Source organism: Cynocephalus volans, chromosome 1 (genome assembly GCF_027409185.1).
Source record: "Cynocephalus volans isolate mCynVol1 chromosome 1, mCynVol1.pri, whole genome shotgun sequence".
NCBI classification, from domain to species: domain Eukaryota; kingdom Metazoa; phylum Chordata; class Mammalia; order Dermoptera; family Cynocephalidae; genus Cynocephalus; species Cynocephalus volans.
The window spans coordinates 22,417,819-22,440,476 of record NC_084460.1 but is presented as its reverse complement, the minus strand read 5'-3'; the positions used below and the strand labels follow the sequence as shown (position 1 = coordinate 22,440,476).

At 41.5% G+C, this 22,658-nt stretch overlaps 1 protein-coding gene across 2 annotated transcripts in view; it reads right to left on the bottom strand.

Moving 5' to 3' along the window:
- The window catches only part of GPCPD1 (glycerophosphocholine phosphodiesterase 1), a 50,465-nt gene extending 38,973 nt beyond the window's left edge, over positions 1-11,492 (bottom strand). The window contains exons 1-4 of one of the 2 annotated variants that reach the window (XM_063101433.1): positions 11,313-11,492; positions 5,330-5,406; positions 2,490-2,586; positions 626-710 (exon numbers count right to left, since the gene is read on the bottom strand). In XM_063101433.1, the coding sequence (XP_062957503.1) occupies positions 626-710; positions 2,490-2,586; positions 5,330-5,378 (231 nt within the window). In that variant the 5' untranslated portion in view covers positions 5,379-5,406; positions 11,313-11,492. Of the gene's footprint in view, positions 1-625; positions 711-2,489; positions 2,587-5,329; positions 5,407-11,312 lie in introns of those variants that run through there. The other variant, XM_063101440.1, reaches the window with a different exon arrangement.
- Between the last annotated feature and the right edge of the window lie 11,166 nt (positions 11,493-22,658).

Here is a 22,658-nt window from a genome sequence, read left to right as displayed (position 1 = left end):
AAATAAGTAGCTTTAGAATAAGAGGAAAAGAATTAACTTTTTTTCTTTTCTAAATATAAAAATCCTCAAATAATGAAACATTGTGAAGAATTAGGTTTAGAACTATCAGATATTCCAAAAGCCTTCAGAAAAGATCCTGGCCTACTATCTTTGAAAATATCTAAGAGAAATCATACTTCAATTTTGATCGGAGTTAATGCAGCCACTAAGAGAAGGATGCTAAGAAATAATTTTTAGAAACAATTACTCATTTAAACTCCTCTAAATGTATTTACACCACATAAGAATTAAAAAACAAAAAGAAAAACCTTTACAACTGGTTATTAACTAGTTTATGAAAGTTACAGAAAATGCACACAAAGAACATTTACCATTAAAACCAATTTCATGATATGAATATTACAGAACATACTTACTATGTCTTTTTAAAATTCCATGGCAGAAACTATCTGCCTCTGAAGTGGCTACTTCCTTTCTTTTGGTACTAAAATGTTATTAATTGAGAATTTGATTCCTTATTTGACCAAACAAACTCATTTTACTTTTAATGTTTTCAAACTTAAGTTAGTTGCTTTTGAAAGAAGACCTAAAGAAATTGGATACTAGGTTAAAAAAAAAAGCATACCTTTGGTTCTAAAAAGTACCCTTTGAAGTAGCGGTACTGAACTGATACTCCTGTACTGAGTACAATGGTTGCTTTCCATGACATGCTGTGAGGAAAAGAAAAAAACAAAAACAACAGCATCAACATCAAACTAAAATGCATAAAGACCTCTTAATTCACAAAACCTCTCAAATAAGGTTTGTGACCAACAGCACTCATTTATTCCTATACAAAATTTTACTCCATGCCTAGTCCGTAGCAGGTGATGGGAACACAGTGATAAACATTACAGAAAGAGCCCCTGCTTCAAGGAGCTTGCTCTCCTGTGTGGGTAGACAAATAAATAACCAAACAAGATACAACAGGAGTTTAAGAGGCTTTTGGAGGGGAGGCCTCAATAATGAAGAACTGTCCTAAATGATGAGCTGAGGCTGTAATGATGAGAAGAAACCAGCCACACAAGAGTAAAGAGAAGTATTTCAAACAGAAAATAAAAGTAGTGAAAGGTGGAAGCCAGAGTCAGAATCTTGTACATGGCTGCTAAGAGGCTTTGAGTCCAAGGCCTTTGCATTGCAAGTGAGTGGTGAATGTTGGGCAGTTACACTCATGTTCCCGACTACCCGTGTTCTAACATTTCTGTCCAGGCTCTGGCTATTCCCTTAGTCAAGCAATCAGTTATCTGTATCTTGTTTCAACTCAGTGTCTTTCTCTGAACTAAGCTATTCTAACAGAAACTAAAGCTTTGATTCAATAGCTGCCTCAAGGTGAAATAATTCACTACAATTCATAATTATATACTGATATTTAGCTTCGAATCATAGACCAGTGATATCCAAAGTGTGGTTTCAGGACCATGAGTATTAGCTGGGAGCTTGTTAGAAATGCATATTATCAGGCCCCACCCGACCTACTTAATTAGAAACTCTGAGGATGGGGGTCCAATAATGTGTATTTTATTTTATTATTATTATTATTTTTTTAAAAAGATGACCGGTAAGGGGATCTCAACCCTTGGCTTGGTGTTGTCAGCACCACGCTCAGCCAGTGAGCCAACCAGCCATCCCTATATAGGATCCGAACCTGTGGCCTTGGTGTTATCAACACCACACTCTCCCGAGTGAGCCACAGGCCGGCCCAATAATGTGTATTTTAACAAGCCTCCACATGACTCTGTTGAACACTTAAGTTTTTGAGAGCCATGATATAGGCCACTACACAAACATTAATTCAGCATGAGTAGTTTAGTGAATAAACAGCAACTCCCAATGTTATTCCATGATCCCAAATGGCTAACACTGCTCCCCCACCTGACTCCACCAAGACAGGTTTTAGGACATTATCCTTCCTCTTACTCAATCCTGGTTCCTAATGAAATATCCACAACCAACTATCACCTATGGTCCTAACTTCAACAATCAGGTGAATGCAGTAGTCCTGGCTCCACCCTGGGAGATTCTGATTTCATAGGTATGGGACAGTGCCTGGTCATACGGTATTTGATAAAACTTTACAGGGCATTCAGATGTATATGGCTGGTTGCAAATAACTGCTATAAAGCAAACACTTGGCACATGTGCCCCTACATTTCCCCTAATAAGCCTCAGTATCCTTTCTAATACAGGGCTCCAGGCAGACTCTACCAACTGAGAGCTGAAATTTACCATCGCTGCTACAAAAAAATAGCAAATTTCCAGTACTATCTCATCCACAAAACACTTAGCCAAAGTATACGAAACTAGCCTCAGATGTGCTCAGTAGAATCAAAGGTAGGTAAACTTTGAAAAATGTGCTGGAACCCCTCTCTCATTCACTACTTCTCAATCTTAGAAGCTCCTAAGTTTGTAATCTGAATGTCACAATTATTCTGTAACATTTCCAAGCTTACCTTTCACCTGTCTCATTCTCTGGAAGAAGAGCCACAGCATTTTGAGGATTCCAGTTTCCCAAGGCCTCACAGTTTCCACATATTGCAAAAACTTCTCCTATGGAAACAGAACAATCAGTTACAGTGGGATAATTAGGAGAGTTTCAAATTTTAGTTTTAGGCAGCAAGAAAAGGGCAGTCAATTATACTAGTTCAACCAGATGTGGAGTCTCTCTTGGCAGAGGTGGAAGAGCCTTACCAAAAGCATGGATCTGGGCCCAGGTACCACACTAGCACCTACATATTTACTTGACTCACCGCTCTAGAATCAAAGCCAGAGAAAAGGTGGAAGGCATATAGAGATGAACTTTTCTTCATTTGTTCAACTACTTATTGAGTCAACAGTAACTAGCACCCAAGAATACAAAGTGATCAAACCACAGTCCCTGCCTTCAAGGCACCTTCCAATTTAAAGGGGCAAACACTAAATATATATAAGTATTATAGAGAAATATTAATCAATATTTTCCAGGAACTCAAACAGTAGCTATTAACAAGCTAAATATCAAGAACATTTCCAATGGGATAGTAGCAACATAATTACAAACTCTCAAAACAAAACCTTTCATAGTGAAAAATCTATTACTATTTATTAAAATGAGTTATTTCATCTGAACACTTCTTATCAATACACTTTGAGGTATCACTTTTGAGGTATCACTATCTTCCCTGATTTAAAAAAAAGGATAAACAATGGAGCTAAATACAACGCACAAATATTCATTCTCAAGATCATTATGTTGCTATGCATATGTATAGCGAATGTTATAACTCCTAGCTCCCAAAGTACAGATTACCATAAAATCAACCAATTTGGGCCATTATACTTCCTTCACAAAGGAAAGTGTCATTAAGATTTTTTTCATGGAGTCAGTTATTTCTTATTCCCACACAAAACAGCTACTTTTTGCTCCAGCAAGAATGCATACCCCAAATGAGACTTGGGGAATTAGTGGTTTACTTTCCTTCTTCAGGTGCTTCTGCATTTTACCAATTCCCTCCTGCAGTGTTTATCTTTCTGCTGATTTCCTGGGAATATGGCTCTTGGAAAAAAGGAAACTTTTTACCAGAACAAACTTCTTTCTTTAACTCTTTAATTGGCCCTCATTTATAATTATAAAAACTTGAATGCTAACTAAAGGAATTTACAAACAGCACCCCCACATGTTCTTTTTACTTGTCCCCTCTCCTTTTATTCCTCTTCAACTTCACCCCTCTCTGCATTCCTCATTCTCTCCACATTCAGCAAAGAACACTTCCTCCTGCCATGAGGAAATCAAGGTGATGGGAGAGTTGAGGGAGGGGTCTCCCCCATCATCTTCTTTTTTTTTTTTTTTTTTTTGAGGGGATCTTAACCCTTGACTTGGTGTTGTCAGCACCACGCTCACCCAGTGAGCAACTGGCCATCCCTATATGGGATCCGAACCCGTGGTCTTGGTGTTATCAGCACCGCACTCTCCCGAGTGAGCCACGGGCCGGCCCCTCCCCCATCATCTTCTACCTGTGCCTCTACCTCTTCTTTTCCACTTACAGTCATCTACATTCACATCAACTATTATCTCCTTCCCTCTAGTCCCTGAGAATAAGTGCTCTGCTCAACAAACTGACCCTTCTGTGGCTAATTCTACAGTCAATACATTTGCCTGGCATGGCCAGTTCCTTCTAGCTTAAACTGCCTGCCTACAACTCCCTGAGAGGGTACAACATAGTTCCACAGTCTTCTCTCCACAGAGGAGGCCGCACTTGGACTACAAATGAACACCAGGCCCAAGGGAACTGATGTATCAGCTGACTAACAATTTTCAACCTGCAGAATTTCTGCCTAAAGGCGAAGCTGTACCAGATCATCTTGGCTAAGAACTTGAACTTGGACATACACATACTCTGCCAATTGCTGTGATGGTTGCTAGAACAATGACGTTAGATACAGAGTGAGTCATTCCTTTAATCTTTGAAAACGTACTTATGCTCCTGCTCTGAACCAGGCACTGTGCTAGGTGCAGGAATTCAGCATAAAGACAAGGTTATATTTTCAGAGAGTTTACGATCTGTCCACAAATAAAATTACTCAAATAATGCTATAAAATCTCTAAGAGGTGCTACAAAATAGGGCCAGAACCCTCAAGAGAATTTCACAGAAGCCCTATCCTAGTAGAATGTGGAAATTGAAGTGGGGGTCGGGGGTGTGTACGCGTCTAGGCAGAGGAAACATAATTTGAGAAAGTCTCAAAAGAGGAAAAAAGGAGGAAGGAATGCAGTAGATTTGAGGAACTGAAAGAAGGCCAGTATAGCCAGAGCATATTAAGCAGGGAGGTACATATTCCAGGCATGATACTGTTTTGACATGCTACCTTACACTAAAATTATTTCACAGTGCTTCAACAGACAGGAAAAAACACGAGGCGGCTAAAAAAAAAAAAAAAATCACAAGTAGGGAGCAAAGTCATCTTAGCTAAATATCTTACCACACCAACTTCTTGCACTACCAAAATTTCCCTCATTTTCATGCTACTTAAAAATCATAGCCCATCTGTCTTTGTCCAGTGCAAAATTAAATTCACAGCTTTCTTGGAAAACATGAGAATAAGACACGATTTGGAAAGGCTTTTTTCTATTATTATTATTTTATTAATTTATTTAGTTTGTTCTGAACACATTTCTGATATCAAGCATGGCCTAAAGATATTTTCATCTAAAAATTAGGCACACTCTAATATCAACTCTACACTTAAGATAATCCAGATAAAAAAAATGCTCATTTAATTAAAAAAAAATTGTTTTAAAGTAAAATTTTACATTACCTGGTAAAAGAGTCCCTTTTATTTCAAAGGTAACCTGAGAAGGAGTCATTCTGATGGATTTATTTTAGGATGTTGTGCTAGAAGGAAAAAGAAAAGTTGTCATTTATTATAGTACATGAAAATATTAGCTTTAGATAGAAAGAAACTAGTTAAAGAAACAAGAAACAAGTTAAACAAAGAACTATGTTTATATTTTTAAAAGCAATATTTAATGTCTTTGCAGCTTTATGCTAGGTTTGTTTAAAAAAAGAAAAACTAACTTTGATGGGGGGGAGTTAAAAAGCAAAAAATGAAAATGAATCAACTATGAGTAAAAGATTAATTTCAGAGTCCTCATAAACAAACTGTCCGAATTACTTGAGAAGTATACAGCAAATTTTAAGGCCTGATGTTACCAACCTATTCTGTAGGAATGTATGGACCAGAAACACAGAAAAATAAGAAGTATCCAAACTTTCTATTTTTAAGGAGTCAAGATTCTCTTGTACATACTTTCTCTTCTGATAAGCGGCCACTCCGAATTCAACCTATCCTTCCTGACCACATTTGTGTTATGATGGAAGGAAAAAAACCCAACTATAGACAGAGAAAAGGTTGACTAGAGAGGATTTCTACTCTAAAAATAAGGAAACAACCAAAGAACCTAAGTACCACCCACTGAAATAAATTTAGGTTCTACAAGTTTGAGAATCTGCTTCTAAAATACAGTATAACTAACCACTAAAAAAAAAAAACAAAACCCTTCCCCCACAAATAACTTTTCATATTTCCTCTTTATTAAACCATAGGACCATCATTACTCAAGTTCTTGGTTCTTTCTGTTTTTGTTTTTTTTTTTTCATTTTTGTTTCTTTTTTCTTCATTACTCAGGTTCTACAGGCTCAAATTTAGAATCTTGATTCTATAATCTATTACCAAATCCTGTTCATTCTAAATAATCTTACATCCATGCCTTTCTTTCTAAAGTTAGCAACTTCATTCAAAACTATGTCAAATATATCCACAAACAAAAAATAAATCAGGGCTGGCCAGTTAGCTTAGTTGGTCAGAGAGTAGGGTTGATAGCACCAAGGTCCAGTTTCAATCCTTGTTATCAGCCAGCTGCCTATATATACATAGCAAAATAAATAAATAAATAAGGTGCGTGTGTATGATTTTTTATAAAACCATGTCTCCTACCTATATTTTGGCTTCTAAATCTCTTCCCAGTAATACATTTTATGTCAATTAAAATAGTCTTCCTCATGTCCCTGGCTTGGAATCACTTTATTTAAAGAAATCTAAACCCTAAACCTTTGAGGTCCCTTACTACTCATCTTCATTTTCTCTCTAACTAATTTCTTCATTTCTTCCCTCTTTCTTAACCAAACAAATCTGTTTACCATCCCCTAACTTAAGTACCTGAGAGAAGAAAGGAAATAGATTTCTGTACCTCAAGCCAGTTATATCACTTAAATAAACATATACTCCACACAAAGACACTTCATATTTTACATAACTTCTCCAACACCCCACAAAAAACTTTTGTATGCCAATCCACCAATGTTTCTAAAAGATCTCAGTCATGCCTTTATTCTGCATCATTTCCATTAACAGCTTAAATTCTATTTGTATTTATATATTACTTTATAAAACAATCCTAAAGTGCCTTTCACAGCTACTCATTCTATTTCTCTTTTGCTCCCTTCCCCTATCCCTAAACACATGCATAACTCTGCAATGGTCATTTAATGAACACTGCTGCCCACAGTTAGCCACGCTTGAGTCCAGGTAGATTTATCTACAGCAGCAGTTCACAATGAAGGCAATTTTGCCCTCCAGGGAATATTTGTTAATTTCAGGAGGCATTTTTCCTTGTTGTAACTGGGAGTGATGCTCCTGGCATCTAGTGGGTAGAGGTCAGGAGTGCTGCTGAACACTGTACAATGCACAGAATAGCTCTCCACAAATAATTGTCTAGCTCCAAACATCAATAGGCTGAGGTTGAGAAACCTGATCTGTAATATGTACAGACGGCTGTTATGAGGATCAAGAGTCCGAGCTCAAAGTTAGCTATAAATTATGAATCATTGCATTTACATCAATTATAAGATGTAAATGCTGAATACATATTTCTATACACATATAGTGTTGAATATTCATACACACACACACACATAAAACAAGACCACCAGTCAATGTGATATCATGTCACACTTGGATGAAGAATTCCATATTTAGCAACTCTACCATTTCAGTTAGAAAACTCAAGACTGCACTGGAGAAAACCTGTCCGTGACCAAAATAATTTCTAAAATACTTTATTCTACTTTCTGTGTCTAAGAGTAAACATGATCTACTTAATGCATAAACATCCAGTTTTAGCACTGCCAAATCATACTGTAAACCTATAAATGCTCTAGATTGTTAATCCTTCATTAGCCTGTTGTTATCTGAATATCTTAATAGTTCTCTTTTAACATGACATCTGATATGAATCTGGGTATAACCCTAAGAGTATAAGTATTCCCTTTTCTAATAAATAAAATGGTTCACTGAAGTACTGTAATTTTACATTTAATTTAAGATATCTGTACTGCAGCAAGAAGAAACCTTAAGGCTAGGTGAGTTTTAAGTTATTAAATTCATTTTAAGAGACAGCAAAAACAAACAAACAAAAAACATCATCCAGCAAAATGGATGAATAAACCAAACTCAATCCTAACATATAATGTACTTTCAACCAGTGTTTACTGCCACAGTTCTCAATTAAGGACAATCTCATCTACATAATTACATAGTTGCCATTCAGCTATTTGTTGATCAACTTTAAATAACTATTTTAATCAATTTAAGGGAAATCAGATATAATTATTTCTATGTATTAAATCAACAGCTGGTGACAAATTAATCACTAGATTTCTACTACATTAAGACAAATGGATACATTTAGTAAAAGGGAAGTCAACTGATTCTTAAAATTGAGTAATTCTTAAAGTTGTTTAGAAGAGTGGCTACTATAACCAGTTAGTAAACAGCTGCAGTAAATGTACTATACAAAGCTACAGAGACAAGCACAAAAGCACCCCCCCAAAAAACCTCCCCCCAAATCAACAAAGTGTCATATTTTCCTTAAATTGCCTAAATTCGAGCAATCTGGTTCAATTTCCAACCCTCAGAAATTTAATACCATACCAAATAAAAGCCTGGGGAGCTGCTCTGATGGCAGTTTATTTGATCATGGAGAGAGGCCAAAATTCTGGTGCAGGATTGAAGCGTACATGTTGGCTCCCAGCTACCACCAAAATAGCAGTGACAATAAAAAAACTGTTCTGTTGTAGAATGCAAAATTTACACACCCAACCATACTCCTTCCTCTTCCAAACAAGCAAAAAACATCCCAACTTAGAGTGGGAATGTCTTCCAGGTACACATAAAAAAAGAGTAAGATTAAAAATACTAGTCATTGTATACACATCAGCTGACCACGTAGATAAATTAACCAACTCACCTATTACCTCACATATAGACTACACTTCCTGAGACAAGTTTTCTTAAAAATATAACTTCCATTTTGTACTTTTTGAAGATAAATACTAAACAGTACTCTCATCTGAGATTTTGAGCAGTATTCAAGACTATTTTAACAGTTTTTAAAAGAGTCGAGCAATCAGCCAAGTATGAGATTGTAATTAATTCACATTAAAAAATATTTCATCAAGGGTACAGATCCTCATACAGGCCAAAGCCAAAAAGAAAATAATAAAAATAAAAATCTCAGAGTTCACACTACCTGGCAAAATAAATTTTACTCTATTCTTTTTTTTTTTTTTTTTTTTGAAAGATGACCGGTAAGGGGATCTTAACCCTTGACTTGGTGTTGTGAGCACCACACTCAGCCAGTGAGCGAACCGGCCATCCGTATATGGGATCCGAACCCGGGGCCTTGGTGTTCTCAGCACCGCACTCTCCCGAGTGAGCCACGGGCCGGCCCTTACTCTATTCTTTTTTTTTTTTTTTTTTTTTTTTTTTTTTTTTTTTTTTTTTTTTCGTGACCAGTACTCAGCCAGTGAGTGCACCGGTCAGTCCTATATAGGATCCGAACCCGCGGTGGGAGCGTCTGCCGCGCTCCCAGCGCAGCACTCTACCAAGTGCGCCACGGGCTCGGCCCTCTTACTCTATTCTTTTTGTCAAATAAACTCTCCCAACACCAAGACCTTACTGGTTTACCAGTTTGGGGAACAAAGGAAAATTTTAAGCAAACCAAGATACAGGAACATTTAGTTTCGATCTAAAGTCAAATAGTTTTTAGCTAAAGTGTGTTTTTGTGGCCAAAGAGAACACTTGTTTTCCTTCAGATGTTTTCAAGAAAAGCTGTTCCAATTCTCCTTGCTTCTCCCTAGATCCTAGCAGCTTTGATCCTCATAACATTGCTATAATAAAGGAATATATAAAATGCCTACATTTCTGAGTTAATTTATGCTCATCTTGGTGGAGGATCATTATGACCCACTATTCTGACACCAGTATACTCTTAAGGCAATATTTTAATCAAATATATGCAGACTTAATTTTTATTAAGAAAGCATTTCTGGAGATTTCATTTAGCCATATTAATTTCTTGATCAATTTTCTAAACAATGCTGTAACATTTTTCCAAATGTTTTCATTACACTTATCTTGACATTTTCATATACATATGAGGGTACTTCAAAAAGTTCATGGATACTGGCCAGTGGCCAGAAACAAAGAAACAAAACTCATGGAAAGATTTGTATTATCTTTTAATTCTATTTTTCCACGAACTTTATGAAATACCACCCTTGTATTTCATGTGTTTTTCCTGTTTCAGTCATACACAAAGATTTGATTCATCAACCTTTTTGTACATATCGAATTTTACTCACTCTGCCACTGTGAGTTTTCTTTTGTTGTCATTATTTCTCCTAGTCCAACTGGTCCTATATCTTATTTTGCAGATTTACATTTTGTCTAGAATAGTGGTTCTCTCTAGTTCTTAAGTAAGGAATGGATTGGACCATGTGCAGTTTTCCCTTCATTTGCTTTAAAGCTTATTTCTATCCATGCGTTAGGAATTGGAAAAGAAACTGACAGTTTGTATTTATTTCTTAGTTAAGTCACAACTGTCAGAAATGCAGCAAGCAGCAGCAGCATGAAGGGTTGAGCAGTGGGTAGGAACTAGGCAGAAATGGGGAGGGCGACAGAAGCGTATGAAGGGAACATGAGGTCCAGACATCCTGCTTGGTTCGATCGGGTTCCTCTATCTTGGCGCTGCAACAGACTCAACAGCTGCCGCAAGCTCAAAAAATTCCCTACAATTCATGACTGAACTCAGGCCTGATTTCCTTTACAACTGGGCAATGGAGTCGGGGTGGGGGGCGCTAAAGAAGCACCTAATTGACTGAGTCTTTCTCCCCAAAGCCTGCAAGGCAGCGTGAAGAGCTTGGGAGAAAAGGAAGCAGCAGTCTTAAAATTTGACGGAGGGCACTGACGACTGTTCTTTGGTTTCTCGGAATAACTGTGTTATACAAGCATGTCCTAGACGACGCGTTTAGGCAATTTCAGAAAACAAGCAGTTGTCAAAACACTATGAATTACTTAAGGATACACGGGTGGTGGGCGAGGGGAACGGGTACCCAGAGGTATACTCTGTGTATTCCTGCTTGTCCCACGCTATAGGCATTCTCCACATATTTTTTCCGAAAGGCGCTAAGCACCAGGCATCTCAGCGCACTGGTGGCAGCTGACAATAAAAGTCGAATAATACGTCCTACCCACCGACTCACTGGAGCTAACGTCCAGGCCGCCGGTTCCCCTGCGGGGATCTCCCGGCCGGGGCTGGGGGACCCCACTCGCCCCTTGGCCCCGGCGCCCCCGCCCAGCCACGTCGCCCGGCCAGGGACGCCCTGACAGCTCGGCCCGCCACGTGAGTGGCCGGCCCCGGCTCCCGAACTCAGCGTCAGGCCCGCCCCGCCCGCCTCACCTGCCGGGTCCGTGGGTCCGCAAGTCCGCGGGTCCGCGCCGCCGCGGCCGAGAGCGAGAGCCGCGGGCGTTGGAGCCGGGCGCACGCCGTCTGCGCCTCGCCAGCGCTCCCCCAGGCGGCCCGCGGCGGCAGGAAGCGGCTCCGCTCAAACCGGTTTCAGCTGCTCGAGACCAAACCGCCAAGCCGCCCCGCGGGGCGGGGCCAGAGGGCGGAGGGAGGAGACCTGACGTCACGCCCGGCGCCGTCCGAGCCAATCAGCGGCCGCACGCGCGTTGGGCGGGCTGGTGCCATCCTGGAAAGGGTACCCGTAGGCCAAGGAGAGCAGCGAGGTTTCCCCGGTAGTTCCGCGGGCCGACTTCTCCGCGGGCCACTTCGCCTGGCGTCGTAGACCTATACCGTGGTCCCCCAACTTTAGGGACCACCAAGTGTGCAGGGTGCAGCTGCAATTCTGAATTACATCTTTTCCTCATGTGAAAATGAAGGAGGGTTGGCTGGTTAGCTCGGTTGGTTAGAGGGTGGTGCTGATAACACCAAGGTCCAGGGTTCCACTCCTGCACCGGCCAGCCGCCAAAAAAGAAGAAAGAAAATGAGGGAAATTAGCAGGCCTGATATTTTCTGGAAACTTTCTTTCGTTACAGAATAACAGTCACACTTGGATCAAATCATTAAAGTTGAAAATGCAGATTAGGTGACCTAAGATGGTGGAGGGTTTATACCTTTGCTAAGCAATCAGTCAATATAAAAATACCTTTGCTAAGCAAAGTATGGTCTACAGGCCAGCAGCATCGCCTGGGAGCTGGTGAGTCCGAATCGTAGACTCCCAGGACATCGTAACCCTTGGCTTGGTGTCGCCCGCACAGCACTCAGCCAGCGAGTGCACTGGCCATCCCTATATAGGATCCGAACCCGCGGCCTCGGCGCCCCCAGCGCCGCACTCTCCCGAGTGAGCCACGGGTTCGGCCCTGAAAGAACTTTTCTGAAAGCAGAAAGGCCCTCCCTGCATAAGGTGTAGTCCTTTACTTCCTGAAAAATGGGCCGTATCAAAAAATACTTTTTCTTATAAGGGGATCTTAACCCTTGACTTGGTGTTGTTAGCACCACACTCAGCCAGTGAGCGAACCGGCCATCCCTATATAGGATCCGCACCCGGGGCCTTGGTGTTCTCAGCACCTCACTCTCCCGAGTGAGCCACGGGCCGGCCCCCCAAAATACTTTTTTAAGACAGATTTTTTTCTCTCCTTAGGTGGTGCCCAAGAAATTAATAAGCATTTGCCACTTATCTACCTTAAACCGTAACCATCATCAAGGTTAACCTCTAATATTAACTTATGTTACCAGATTTCATTTAAATCAAGTGAGATATTGAAAATTAAAAAGAACCAACTTTTCAGGAGATGTTGAAGGTCTCTCAGGATGATACCTCCAGTTGCTAGTTGGTTCGAATGGGCCTACTGAAAAGGTGTTCAGATTAGATTAGTTCTAGCTTTATACCTGTCATCTTTTAAAAAAATAAAATAAAATCAGTAGTAGTATTGGCTGAGAAAGCTCTAGACTTTAGAGGCCAGACTTGGATGTGAATCCAACTTCTCACTGGCTGTGACTTTTTTTTTTTAAAGATGACCGGTAAGGGGATCTTAACCCTTGACTTGGTGTTGTCAGCACCACACTCCCAAGTGAGCTAACTGGCCATCCCTATATGGGATCTGAACCCGTGGCCTTGGGGTTATCAGCACCACACTCTTCCGAGTGAGCCATGTGCTGGCCCCCAATAGACTCTTTTATTTGTTTGTTTTTTGGTGACTGGCCAGTATGGGAATCAAACCCATGACCTTGATGTCATAGGGCTCTGCTCTAAGCAACTGAGCTAACCTGCCGCCCTAACTTTGTTTGTTTGTTTTTGTTTATTTTGGCAGCTGGCTAGTAAGGGGATTCAAACGCACAAATCTGGTGTTATAAGGCTGCACTGCACCAATAGAGTCTTTAGGAACCAAGACCTTATAAAAGTAAGAAGCAGAAGTTGTGTCAGAAAACGCTGAACTGAACCAATTTGTTTCTAGCCTGTTCCAATTATTATTATTATTATGAATCTTTCTAAATGCCTTTCAGTCTTGTGCATTAAAATGGATTTCCCAATGGGATTCCCTATTCTGTTTGTATGGTTTAACAATTGACCAGCTATCATTTTATCATTTTAGTGAAATTATTCATGACTGTCTGCAGAATGAGCTGCTGTTTTCAGAGTATATCCTTTCTGTGAGCAAAAAAACTCTAACAGTGCTATAACCATTCACCAGGCTCAAAAACCCAGCTGCCAACTCCAGGCTGGCAGCCATCCAAAGTGAGCTGGGACTGGAGTCAGGGAGGCAGAGGCTGTTGGCAATGGCAGTGCATTAATTATGTGCATGATTTCTTTTTCTTTTGGCTGTAAGGGGAACTGAACCCTTGACTTTGATGTTACAAGGTTGTGCTCTAACCAACTGAGCTAACTGACTAGCCTGTAATGCGGGGACTCAGGAGCGGCGGGCCCCGAACCTCCCAGTAGCCCCTTTTATCCCCCACCACGGGATGAGCAAGAAAGGGAACCAGTAGGATCACTCCTGCCACCCTAGTGACCAGGAGAGCCCGGGAGGAAGGTGAGGATGTCACCTGCCTATTCGGCCCACAGAGAGACACTCAGACGTGGCAGAGGTTCGGTCAAGCAGTTCTGTTTATTTTCACACGAGCACCTGCTTTTCTAAGCAGATGGCAAGGGGATTTCCTAACTTCAACCTATCATCTTATAGGTCATGTGAACATGCATCTTGCTCTAATGCTTTGCTATTGCAAGCATGCGATGAGCACGAGCGTGGAAATATCTTTTATCCAATAATTTTAAACTATGTCTTTCCTTGGCCACTCCCCGGCGGCTACCGTCAGGTTCCATCTTTATCTCTCCTGTCCTGGCGAATGTTTTCAACAGATTACATACGCGTATGGGGGTGGGGTCGTGGCTAGTTCTCTGCCCCGGGAGAAGGTGTGTGGCCTCAACGCCCCAACAGGTCCCCCTTTTTGTTTTTTATGAGCAGCTGTACGCGGCTAACCTCACAGCCTCACCAGCCTCAAGTGGTTGTGCCTGTCTTAGGTTGTCCCCCTCTGGGGATCTTACCCGTCATTGACTATCCAACCAAGCGGAGGTCTGGCGGAACTCTTTAGTATCTGGAATAAATTTTTTGGAGGACCATATTTACGCATGGGTTAGAGGGTTTCTTTTCTTGGGCCACCTCGTCTACCACTTGGGCGACCATAGTGATAGATGCCACATTACGCCGTATAAGGTTAATTATTTTGGTAAGCACTGATGGGCCAATTGTTACTGCTAACAAGAGGATAACAACGGGACCTGCCAGGGATGATAATAAGGTCGTGAGCCAAGGAGAATTATTAAACCATGATTGAAACCAACTTGCCTGAGCTTCTCGTTCTCTTTGGCGCTTTTCTAAATTTTCTCTAACCTCAGCTAAAGATTCATGCACTACTCCTGAATGATCAGCGAAAAGCAACGCTCTTCTTTGAGGGCAGCACATAAGCCCTCCTGCTGTAAAAATAAAAGATCTAATCCTCTATGATTTTGTAACATGACCTCAGAAAAGGAGGTTAATGAAGTTTGCATATGGCTTGTAGAATGTTCTAATTGGCCTAAATCTTCATCTACAGTCTGTCTTAAATCTTGAATGTTGTGGTAAGCATATGCTATTCCTGCCGTTCCTGTGCTGGCACCGATGACCCCGAGGAGGGAGGACACGGCCACTGCGGCTCGGATGCCTCTTTTATGTAATCCCCTTCCCTTGGTTGTCCAACGTGTGTACATCTCGAATCCTTCGTGCCAATATACCTTGGGAAGAATGTCGGCATATGTGGTGGTGGTCCGTTGCTCCCAGCATTACCTTGGCATCTACCGAGGTGTAGTATCAGGCAGACAAATAATGGAATCTTCATGATGTTTTCCCGACAAATTCGACTACTCCCAGGTGATGTTCTGAGGAGAACTCTGCTCCGTGGCTCAGTGGCCTTTTTGTCACCCTTCTTTTTTGGCCGCGCGGCGGACCGGTTGCCCTAACCCTCAGGTCCCTGTTCGGGTGCCAGCTGCGGGGGCTCAAGGGCAGCGGGCCCCGAACCTCCCAGTAGCCCCTGTTATCCCCCCACCATGGGATGAGCAAGAGAGGGAACTGGTAGGATTACTCCTGCCACCCTAGTGTCCAGGAGAGCCCGGGAGGAAGGTGAGGATGCCGCCCGCCTATTCAGCCCACAGAGAGACACTCAGACGGGGCAGGGGTTCCCTCAAGCAGTTCCGTTTATTTTCACACAAGCACCTGCTTTTCTAAGCAGATGGCAAAGGGATTTCCTAACTTCAACCTATCATCTTATAGGTCATGTGAACATGAATCTTGCTCTAATGCTTTGCTATTGCAATCACGCGGTGAGCACGAGCGCGGAAATATCTTTTATCCAATAATTTTAAACTATGTCTTTCCTTGGCCACTCCCCGGCAGCTACCCTCAGGTTCCATCTTTATCTCTCCTGTCCTGGCGAATGTTTTCAACAGATTACATACGCGTATGGGGGTGGGGTCGTGGCTAGTTCTCTGCCCCGGGAGGAGGAGTGTGGCTTCAACACCCCAACACTGTAATTTGTGTGCATGATTTTGATAGATTAGAGGCCATGATTCTGCTCTCTGTTCTACTCCTGACTTGCTGGCTCATACCATATCCTTGTTATGATTTTACCTATAAAATGAAAGTGAGAGTGAGAACTAACACTTCATTGCCTTTATCTGTTGTTGGGGCTCAGAAAGCAATACCCCAAGGTGAAGGCTTCGGAAGCAGCCTCAGAAGCAAAGGTCTCTCTCTGGCCTTTTCCTTCCCTCCTGTCTCTCGCCCCTCATTCTCCACTGAGGTAAGCCATAGAAAATAGAATTCCTCTTGCTCAATGGGTCATAGAAACCAGAACCCCTTTTCCTCAAAGCCAGACATAAGACCCAAAAATATTACTCTAATTTTCCCCCACCTTTCTGTGTAATAACTGGCCATAAAGAAGTAAAGACTCTCATTCCAGAGGGGTTCTATTCCATACCTGGGAGAAAGGAATGCTGCACAGAGAAGCCAACAGGAATCTGAACAGACAGGCCTTGCTGAGTTTCCCTGCTCAGTCTCTTGGCATTAGATCATACCCTTTCTGTCCAATCCCCGTTCTTCATGGCTGTCTCTGCTTCATTGAACCTAAGCATAAAAATGGACAGTTTTCCCTGTATCTTTGGCACTCAATTTTTTTTTTTTTTTCTTGGTGGCTGGTCGGTATGGGGATCGGCTCTTAATTTTGAAGGCTCCCATGGTACTACATAAAACTATGATCAAAATTTTTTTAAGGGCCGAGCCCGTGGCGCACTTGGTAGAGTGCTGCGCTGGCAGCGCGGCGACGCTCCCGCCGCAGGTTCGGATCCTATATAGGACTGACCGGTGCACTCACTGGCTGAGTGCCAGTCACGAAAAAACGACAAAAAAAAAAAAAAAAAAAAATTTTTTTAAAAACTATGATCAAATTACATTGTTATGCTTTTCTCTTGTTAACCTGTCTTTGTTACAGGGATGTTGACCGTGATCTTTATGATGGGGAGAAAAGGAATCACCCCCTTTCTGCCCCTGCCCTCCTATAAACAGACTGTCTCTTGAAGGCAAAGGCTGTTGATCTTCACGTCCCAGCACAGTGTCTAGCACACAGCAGGAATAACCGTGCTTACAGAGAGCACTGAAAGTTTCAGGAAAGAGCATTAAATAAGTTTATCAATTGTAGATGCTAATATTTTATATATTAATAACAATGCTGTGTGCACCAAATAGATTTTATTTATTTGTTTAATTTTGAATGCACACCCCAACTCAACTCACCAGTGTGGTAGGCCAGACCCTGTTATTCACCCACTGTTCTAATCATACATTTCATACTTCCTACCTGGCCTGAGTTTAGATTCTAGGACAACAGAACAAACTCCTAATTATCCTAGTCCTGCTAGGTAAAGGGAACCTTACCTTCTTTTTGTTAACCAAATTCACTTGAAAAGAATTTGGAGATAAAGGAAGACTTTATTTGGTGAACAGTTTGCAAACCAGAGAGATGCAGCTTTTGGTACAAAATGAAAGTGCACTCTGCCAGGAAAAAGGAAAGAGACTGTCTTATATAGCAAAAGTTCCCACCCAGGTCCTCGATTTAAATTTGTTCAGTCCTGATTGGTTCAGTCTGTTATGCAAAAAAGGGATTATGGCTTGCTGAATTCCGGCCAGTTAACACTTGACAGGTCCATTGGCTAAGTTCCGGTGGCAGCAGTTGACCAAAGACATAAGTAGAAACAGGTAGCTTGTGGAAGTCCCAAACAGGGTACCTGTGTAACCTCTAGTTAGCAAATGGCTACTTGGCTTCAGTTTGAGTTTAGACCTAGTTAGCCACTTCAGGATCCGTCTTGGAGGACTGGCTCTTTTAGGGTTCCAATTTTCATGAAAATAGGTGGGTGCCGTGGCTGTGGTCCTTACAGCATTTTCCTGCTAAAAGATCGAAGTAAGTTTCAACCCAAGGGGCATGGAGAGAGGATGAGAATCATCTAAACAACTTGGTATTTATAAATGTTACCATAAAATCAATCAATATGATTATATGCATGTATAAAAATGCTATGACAGCAAAAATAATCAAAACATTTTCCTAAAGAAAAGGAAAAGGACTGGCAGATTAGCTCAGCTGGTTAGAGCACAGCCTTGTAATATCAAGGTCAAGGGTTCAGATCCCCATACTGTCCAGCCACCAAAAACAAAAATAAAAGGAAGAAAATACCAAGGACCTACGAAAGTGATGACAGTTAGAATTCTAAGCCCATCTTTTTTTCTCCAGATTTAACTGTATGTTTTTTTTTAAACCAGAATAAGTCATCTTTATTTTTTTAACACAAATATTATACCTATAATCATGGTTAGAAGAGTAAATTATAGTGTGAGTGATAACCAAAGCCCATCAGAAATTGAAACTGTCTCCCAAGTTATTTTATTACCCAGCCAACTATAGAAATGAACTTAATAAATTCTACTATTACTTGATTTTAAGGACATCTATTTTACTGATTTTGGGCAGAGAAGTTCCAGGTAGGAAGTTTATTACAGAAAGATTCTGTAGGAAAATGGCATCACAGTTTTATGAAAACTTGTCATTACAATCGGTGATTATGTCCTTAAGTCTCAGATAAAACTCCAGAGAAGCCATTGTCAAGTCACCAATTCATGATTTAAATCAGACACTTTTAGAACCCAGTGCTGATAACACCACAGTCAAGGGCTCAGATCCCAGCACTGGCCAGCCATCAAAAAAAAAGAAAAAGAAAGAAAAAAAAAAAAAAAATCCTAGACTTATGGCCAAAGTGAGGGCCCAACGTATAATAAAGCAAACAGCCAAAATTCTTTCTGCAGAAGATTGATGGAGTTTGGATGTTTTGTCCTCCCAGAACTCATGTGGAAATTTGATCCCTAATGTGGCAGTGTTGGAAACTGATTGAGTCGTGGGGGCGGATCCCTCATGAGGGGATTAATGCTCTCCCTACCTGGGGGGAGTAATGAGTGAGTTCTCGCTCTATAAATTCCCACAAGAGCTGGTTGTTTAAAAATACCCTGGCGGGGCTGGCCCGTGGCTCACTCAGGAGAGTGCGGTGCTGATAACACCAAGGCCCCGGGTTTGGATCCGATATACGGATGGCCGGTTCGCTCACTGGCTGAGCGTGGTGCTGCCAACACCAAGTCAAGGGTTAAGATCCCCTTACCGGTCATCTTTAAAAAAAAAAAAGAAAAAAAATACCCTGGTGGCTCCTCTCTCTATCTTGCTTCCCCTCGCCATGTGATCTGCTTGTATCCGCTGGCTGTCTGCCACTTTCCGCCATGAGTAGAAGCAGCCTGAGGCCCATGCCAGATGCAGCTGTCCCCAAATCATAAGCCAAATAAACCTCTTTTCCTTATAAATTACCCAGTCTCAGGTATTTCTGTTATAGCAACACAAAACGGACTAATACAAAGATCAAAACTCATCTTAGAAATTTTAAAGAATTCAGAAACCCCCAAATCTTATAATACCCAGAAATTTCTTTTTGTCATCAAAATAGTGCTGATTCTGCAGTATGCCAGGCTCAGTCAAACCAAGATTCCCTCATGGATGTCTCTTTTCACCTCTCTTTTTAAATACTATTGGTTTCATTCTTGAGCTTGCAAGTAAAAAAAAAAAAAAAAAAAAAAACCATTGGTGTTATGTTCTCTGTGTTTTATATGCCAAGGTCATATCATAAGCTATGTTATGAATCCGCTGTTTCAGAAGGCTTCCCCTTCGCTTGCTTCAAGTAATTCTCCACTTTTATGGCCTCAATGCAATAGGAGGAGGAGCAGGATGTAATGAACTCACAGCCTCCTTCCTTCTACGCTCCCATAGGAAAGACCCTACAGTCCTTCTGATCAAAATGCTCCAGGGAGAATCTACCTACAGACTGGGCTTGGAAGTGTTACCGAACCAGGCCCCTGGGTTCTCTGTGCAATAGAAATTGACAAGAGGCCTAACAGGAGTCACAGGCAAAGCTTTACTGGGGCTTATGTTTGAGCGCAAGGGAGACAGCATGAAGGAAAGGTTCCTCAGGAAGGTTGGGGAGAATTTTGAAGGTGCTTAGGCGGGAAAGGAGTGCCATCTAAGCATGCAGAGGTGGGGATTTCTTGGTGTTTGTGCAATTGGAGGCCCTGCTTCTTCATGCATCGCGGGTCTCATTGGCACATTAAATCTCTATACCTGGGCGGGATTTTTAATATTATAATGACGGAAGAAGTCAATAAACGGTCGGCACTAGAGACCATCTTGGCGCAGGCCAGGATGGTCTGGTTTTCACAGCTGGGTCTTCTCCTTTGGGTAAACATCCTGCTCCAGCATTCCTGCAAGATCTCCCTTATATGGCTGTGAGTTGAATTCCTGAGGTTGGGAGGCTGTTTGTTTCAGCCGTTTGCAGTCACGGGTGAAGGGCCCCGGGCCCAGTCCAAATTCTGTCTTAGAAGAAACACATTTCCCTGTCTCTCTGTGAATTTGTTCAACTCAGTTCTCTCCGCCTGTCTCTCTTGTAGAAGTCATGAGAAATGCCATTTACAGATGATACCACTGTGTTCTCATGGTGTCCCATCCACAGTTATTAAGTGCTCCAGGCCTTAGCCACATCTCCTTGCTTAGTACTTCCACTCCAAAGAGAACATCATAGCACATGTGAATGGCAATGACATTGTTATTCCTGCTCTAATTCTTTTTTAGAAGTATTTTGCATGCATTTGTATACAACCTAAGCTTCCATGATGATCCACACAGAGCTGCATTCAACAGTTGCTGAAATGCTTCATCATTCAAGAAGCATTTTGCATACTGGGGCTGCCCTTCGTCAGTCTTAGTAACCCAAATTGAACTCTGCACCAAGATTATTAGCAATTAAATTTTCTTCTGTTTGGCAGATTGGCATTTTCTAATTTTCTACAGTGAACATTTATTGCATTCCAAATACAGAATAATAGCATCCTAGACAATGTGCTAAGAATTTTACGTGCATTATCTTTACTGAATCCCTCCAACCATCTTTGAGGCACTATTATTTATCCACTTTACAGAAATGGAAAAAAAGTCCATTGACGTTAAATAATTACCTAGTTCTGCTTGGCTGCCTGACTTTATACAAACCGCTAATTCTCTTAGGCTCTCAGTTTTATGGCATATAAAACAGAGACAGTATCTGTTTCATCAAATGTAAGGATTGTAATAGAATGCCAACTGTAAAGGAGTTCTTATATGAAACACCTGGTCTAGAGAAAAAAATACATTTTAAAAAATTTCTCTCCAGGGCCGGCCTATGGCTCACTTGGGAGAGTGCGATGCTGATAACACCAAGGCCACGGGTTCGGATCCCATATAGAGATGGCCGGTTTGCTCACTGGGTGAGTGTGGAGCTGACAACACCAAGTCAAGGGTTCAGATCCCCTTACCGGTCATCTTTAAAAAAAAAATTTCTCTCCAGATGTCAAGTATTACTAAATATTATTAAAATAGACTCCTCGGCGATATGTAGTGTTCATGAGCTAGCTTGTTGCTGGTTGTGTATATATCTCCCTGTCCTCAGATAGAGGCCTTGATGTTGGCCATGATGGGAATCAGAAACCAGTAAACACTACAAATATTGAACAACTGGAGAGCCATATTTACCAGCACACCACAGTTCCTAGATTGAAAGTTGATGGACTTACTGGTATGGCTCAAATTCATGCTTGCTTTATTTAGTTAGGCAGAATGACTCATAACTTAGCTCTACATGTCATAAGGCCTATTTTCCCAGCTGTAATGTGAAGGGATTCCAAGAATGGCAAATAAAAAAGCCCCAGAAAAAGATTTTTCCCATTTCAGTTGTTTCTATCCGATTAGAGAAACACAATATACTACATACGACATCTTTGGGTATTAGTGTGGGCTTATTTTTTTAGAAAAATCTCTATGCTGCCTGTTGCTGCCATAAAGGGGTAGATTAATCATTTTTATGAATAGCTCCTTTGTTTGGCATACTTGTATCTTGGAGTAGCTATTTCATTAACCAGACAGTATTAAGATACATTATCAAAATAAGGCAGTATTGGGGCCGACCCTGTGGCTCACTCGGGAGAGTGCGGTGCTGGGAGTGCAGCGGCGCTCCCATCACAGGTTTGGATCCTATATAGGGATGGCCGGTGTACTCACTGGCTGAGCGCGATGCGGGCGACACTAAGCCAAGGGTTGCGATCCCCTTACCGGTCACACACACACACAAAAAAATAAGGCAGTATTGGTCAACATTATTTCAGCGATTGGTGTTAGACCCTGGGAAGTTTCCTTTTTCTCCATAATAAAATATCGAGACTCCCTTATTACGGTCGAAGAAATGGGGAAACATTCCGTTGGTTCATTGTGCCCTTCTGAAACTCAAGCTTCAATCGAACAGGGGACTGAAGATAAGAGTCCTGTCCCCCCACTCCTGGGCCGTCCCCCTCCCCATGTTATCAAACCACTGGCCATACTCACTGACCTGTCTCCAGCAGGCCCTAACCTACTGTACCACATTTTGGTTTCCAGCTTTCTTGTACTACATTTTGGTTTTTGTCCACAGTTCCTGGCTTACAGCTCCTAAAACACTCATAGTTTCCTAAGTGAGTAGAGCAAAATATTTGTTAAAATATTTGGCCTATCCTTGATTCTTGAAACAGCTCCAGAGTGATAAAGGTGAAAGACAGTATTGTTATCTGT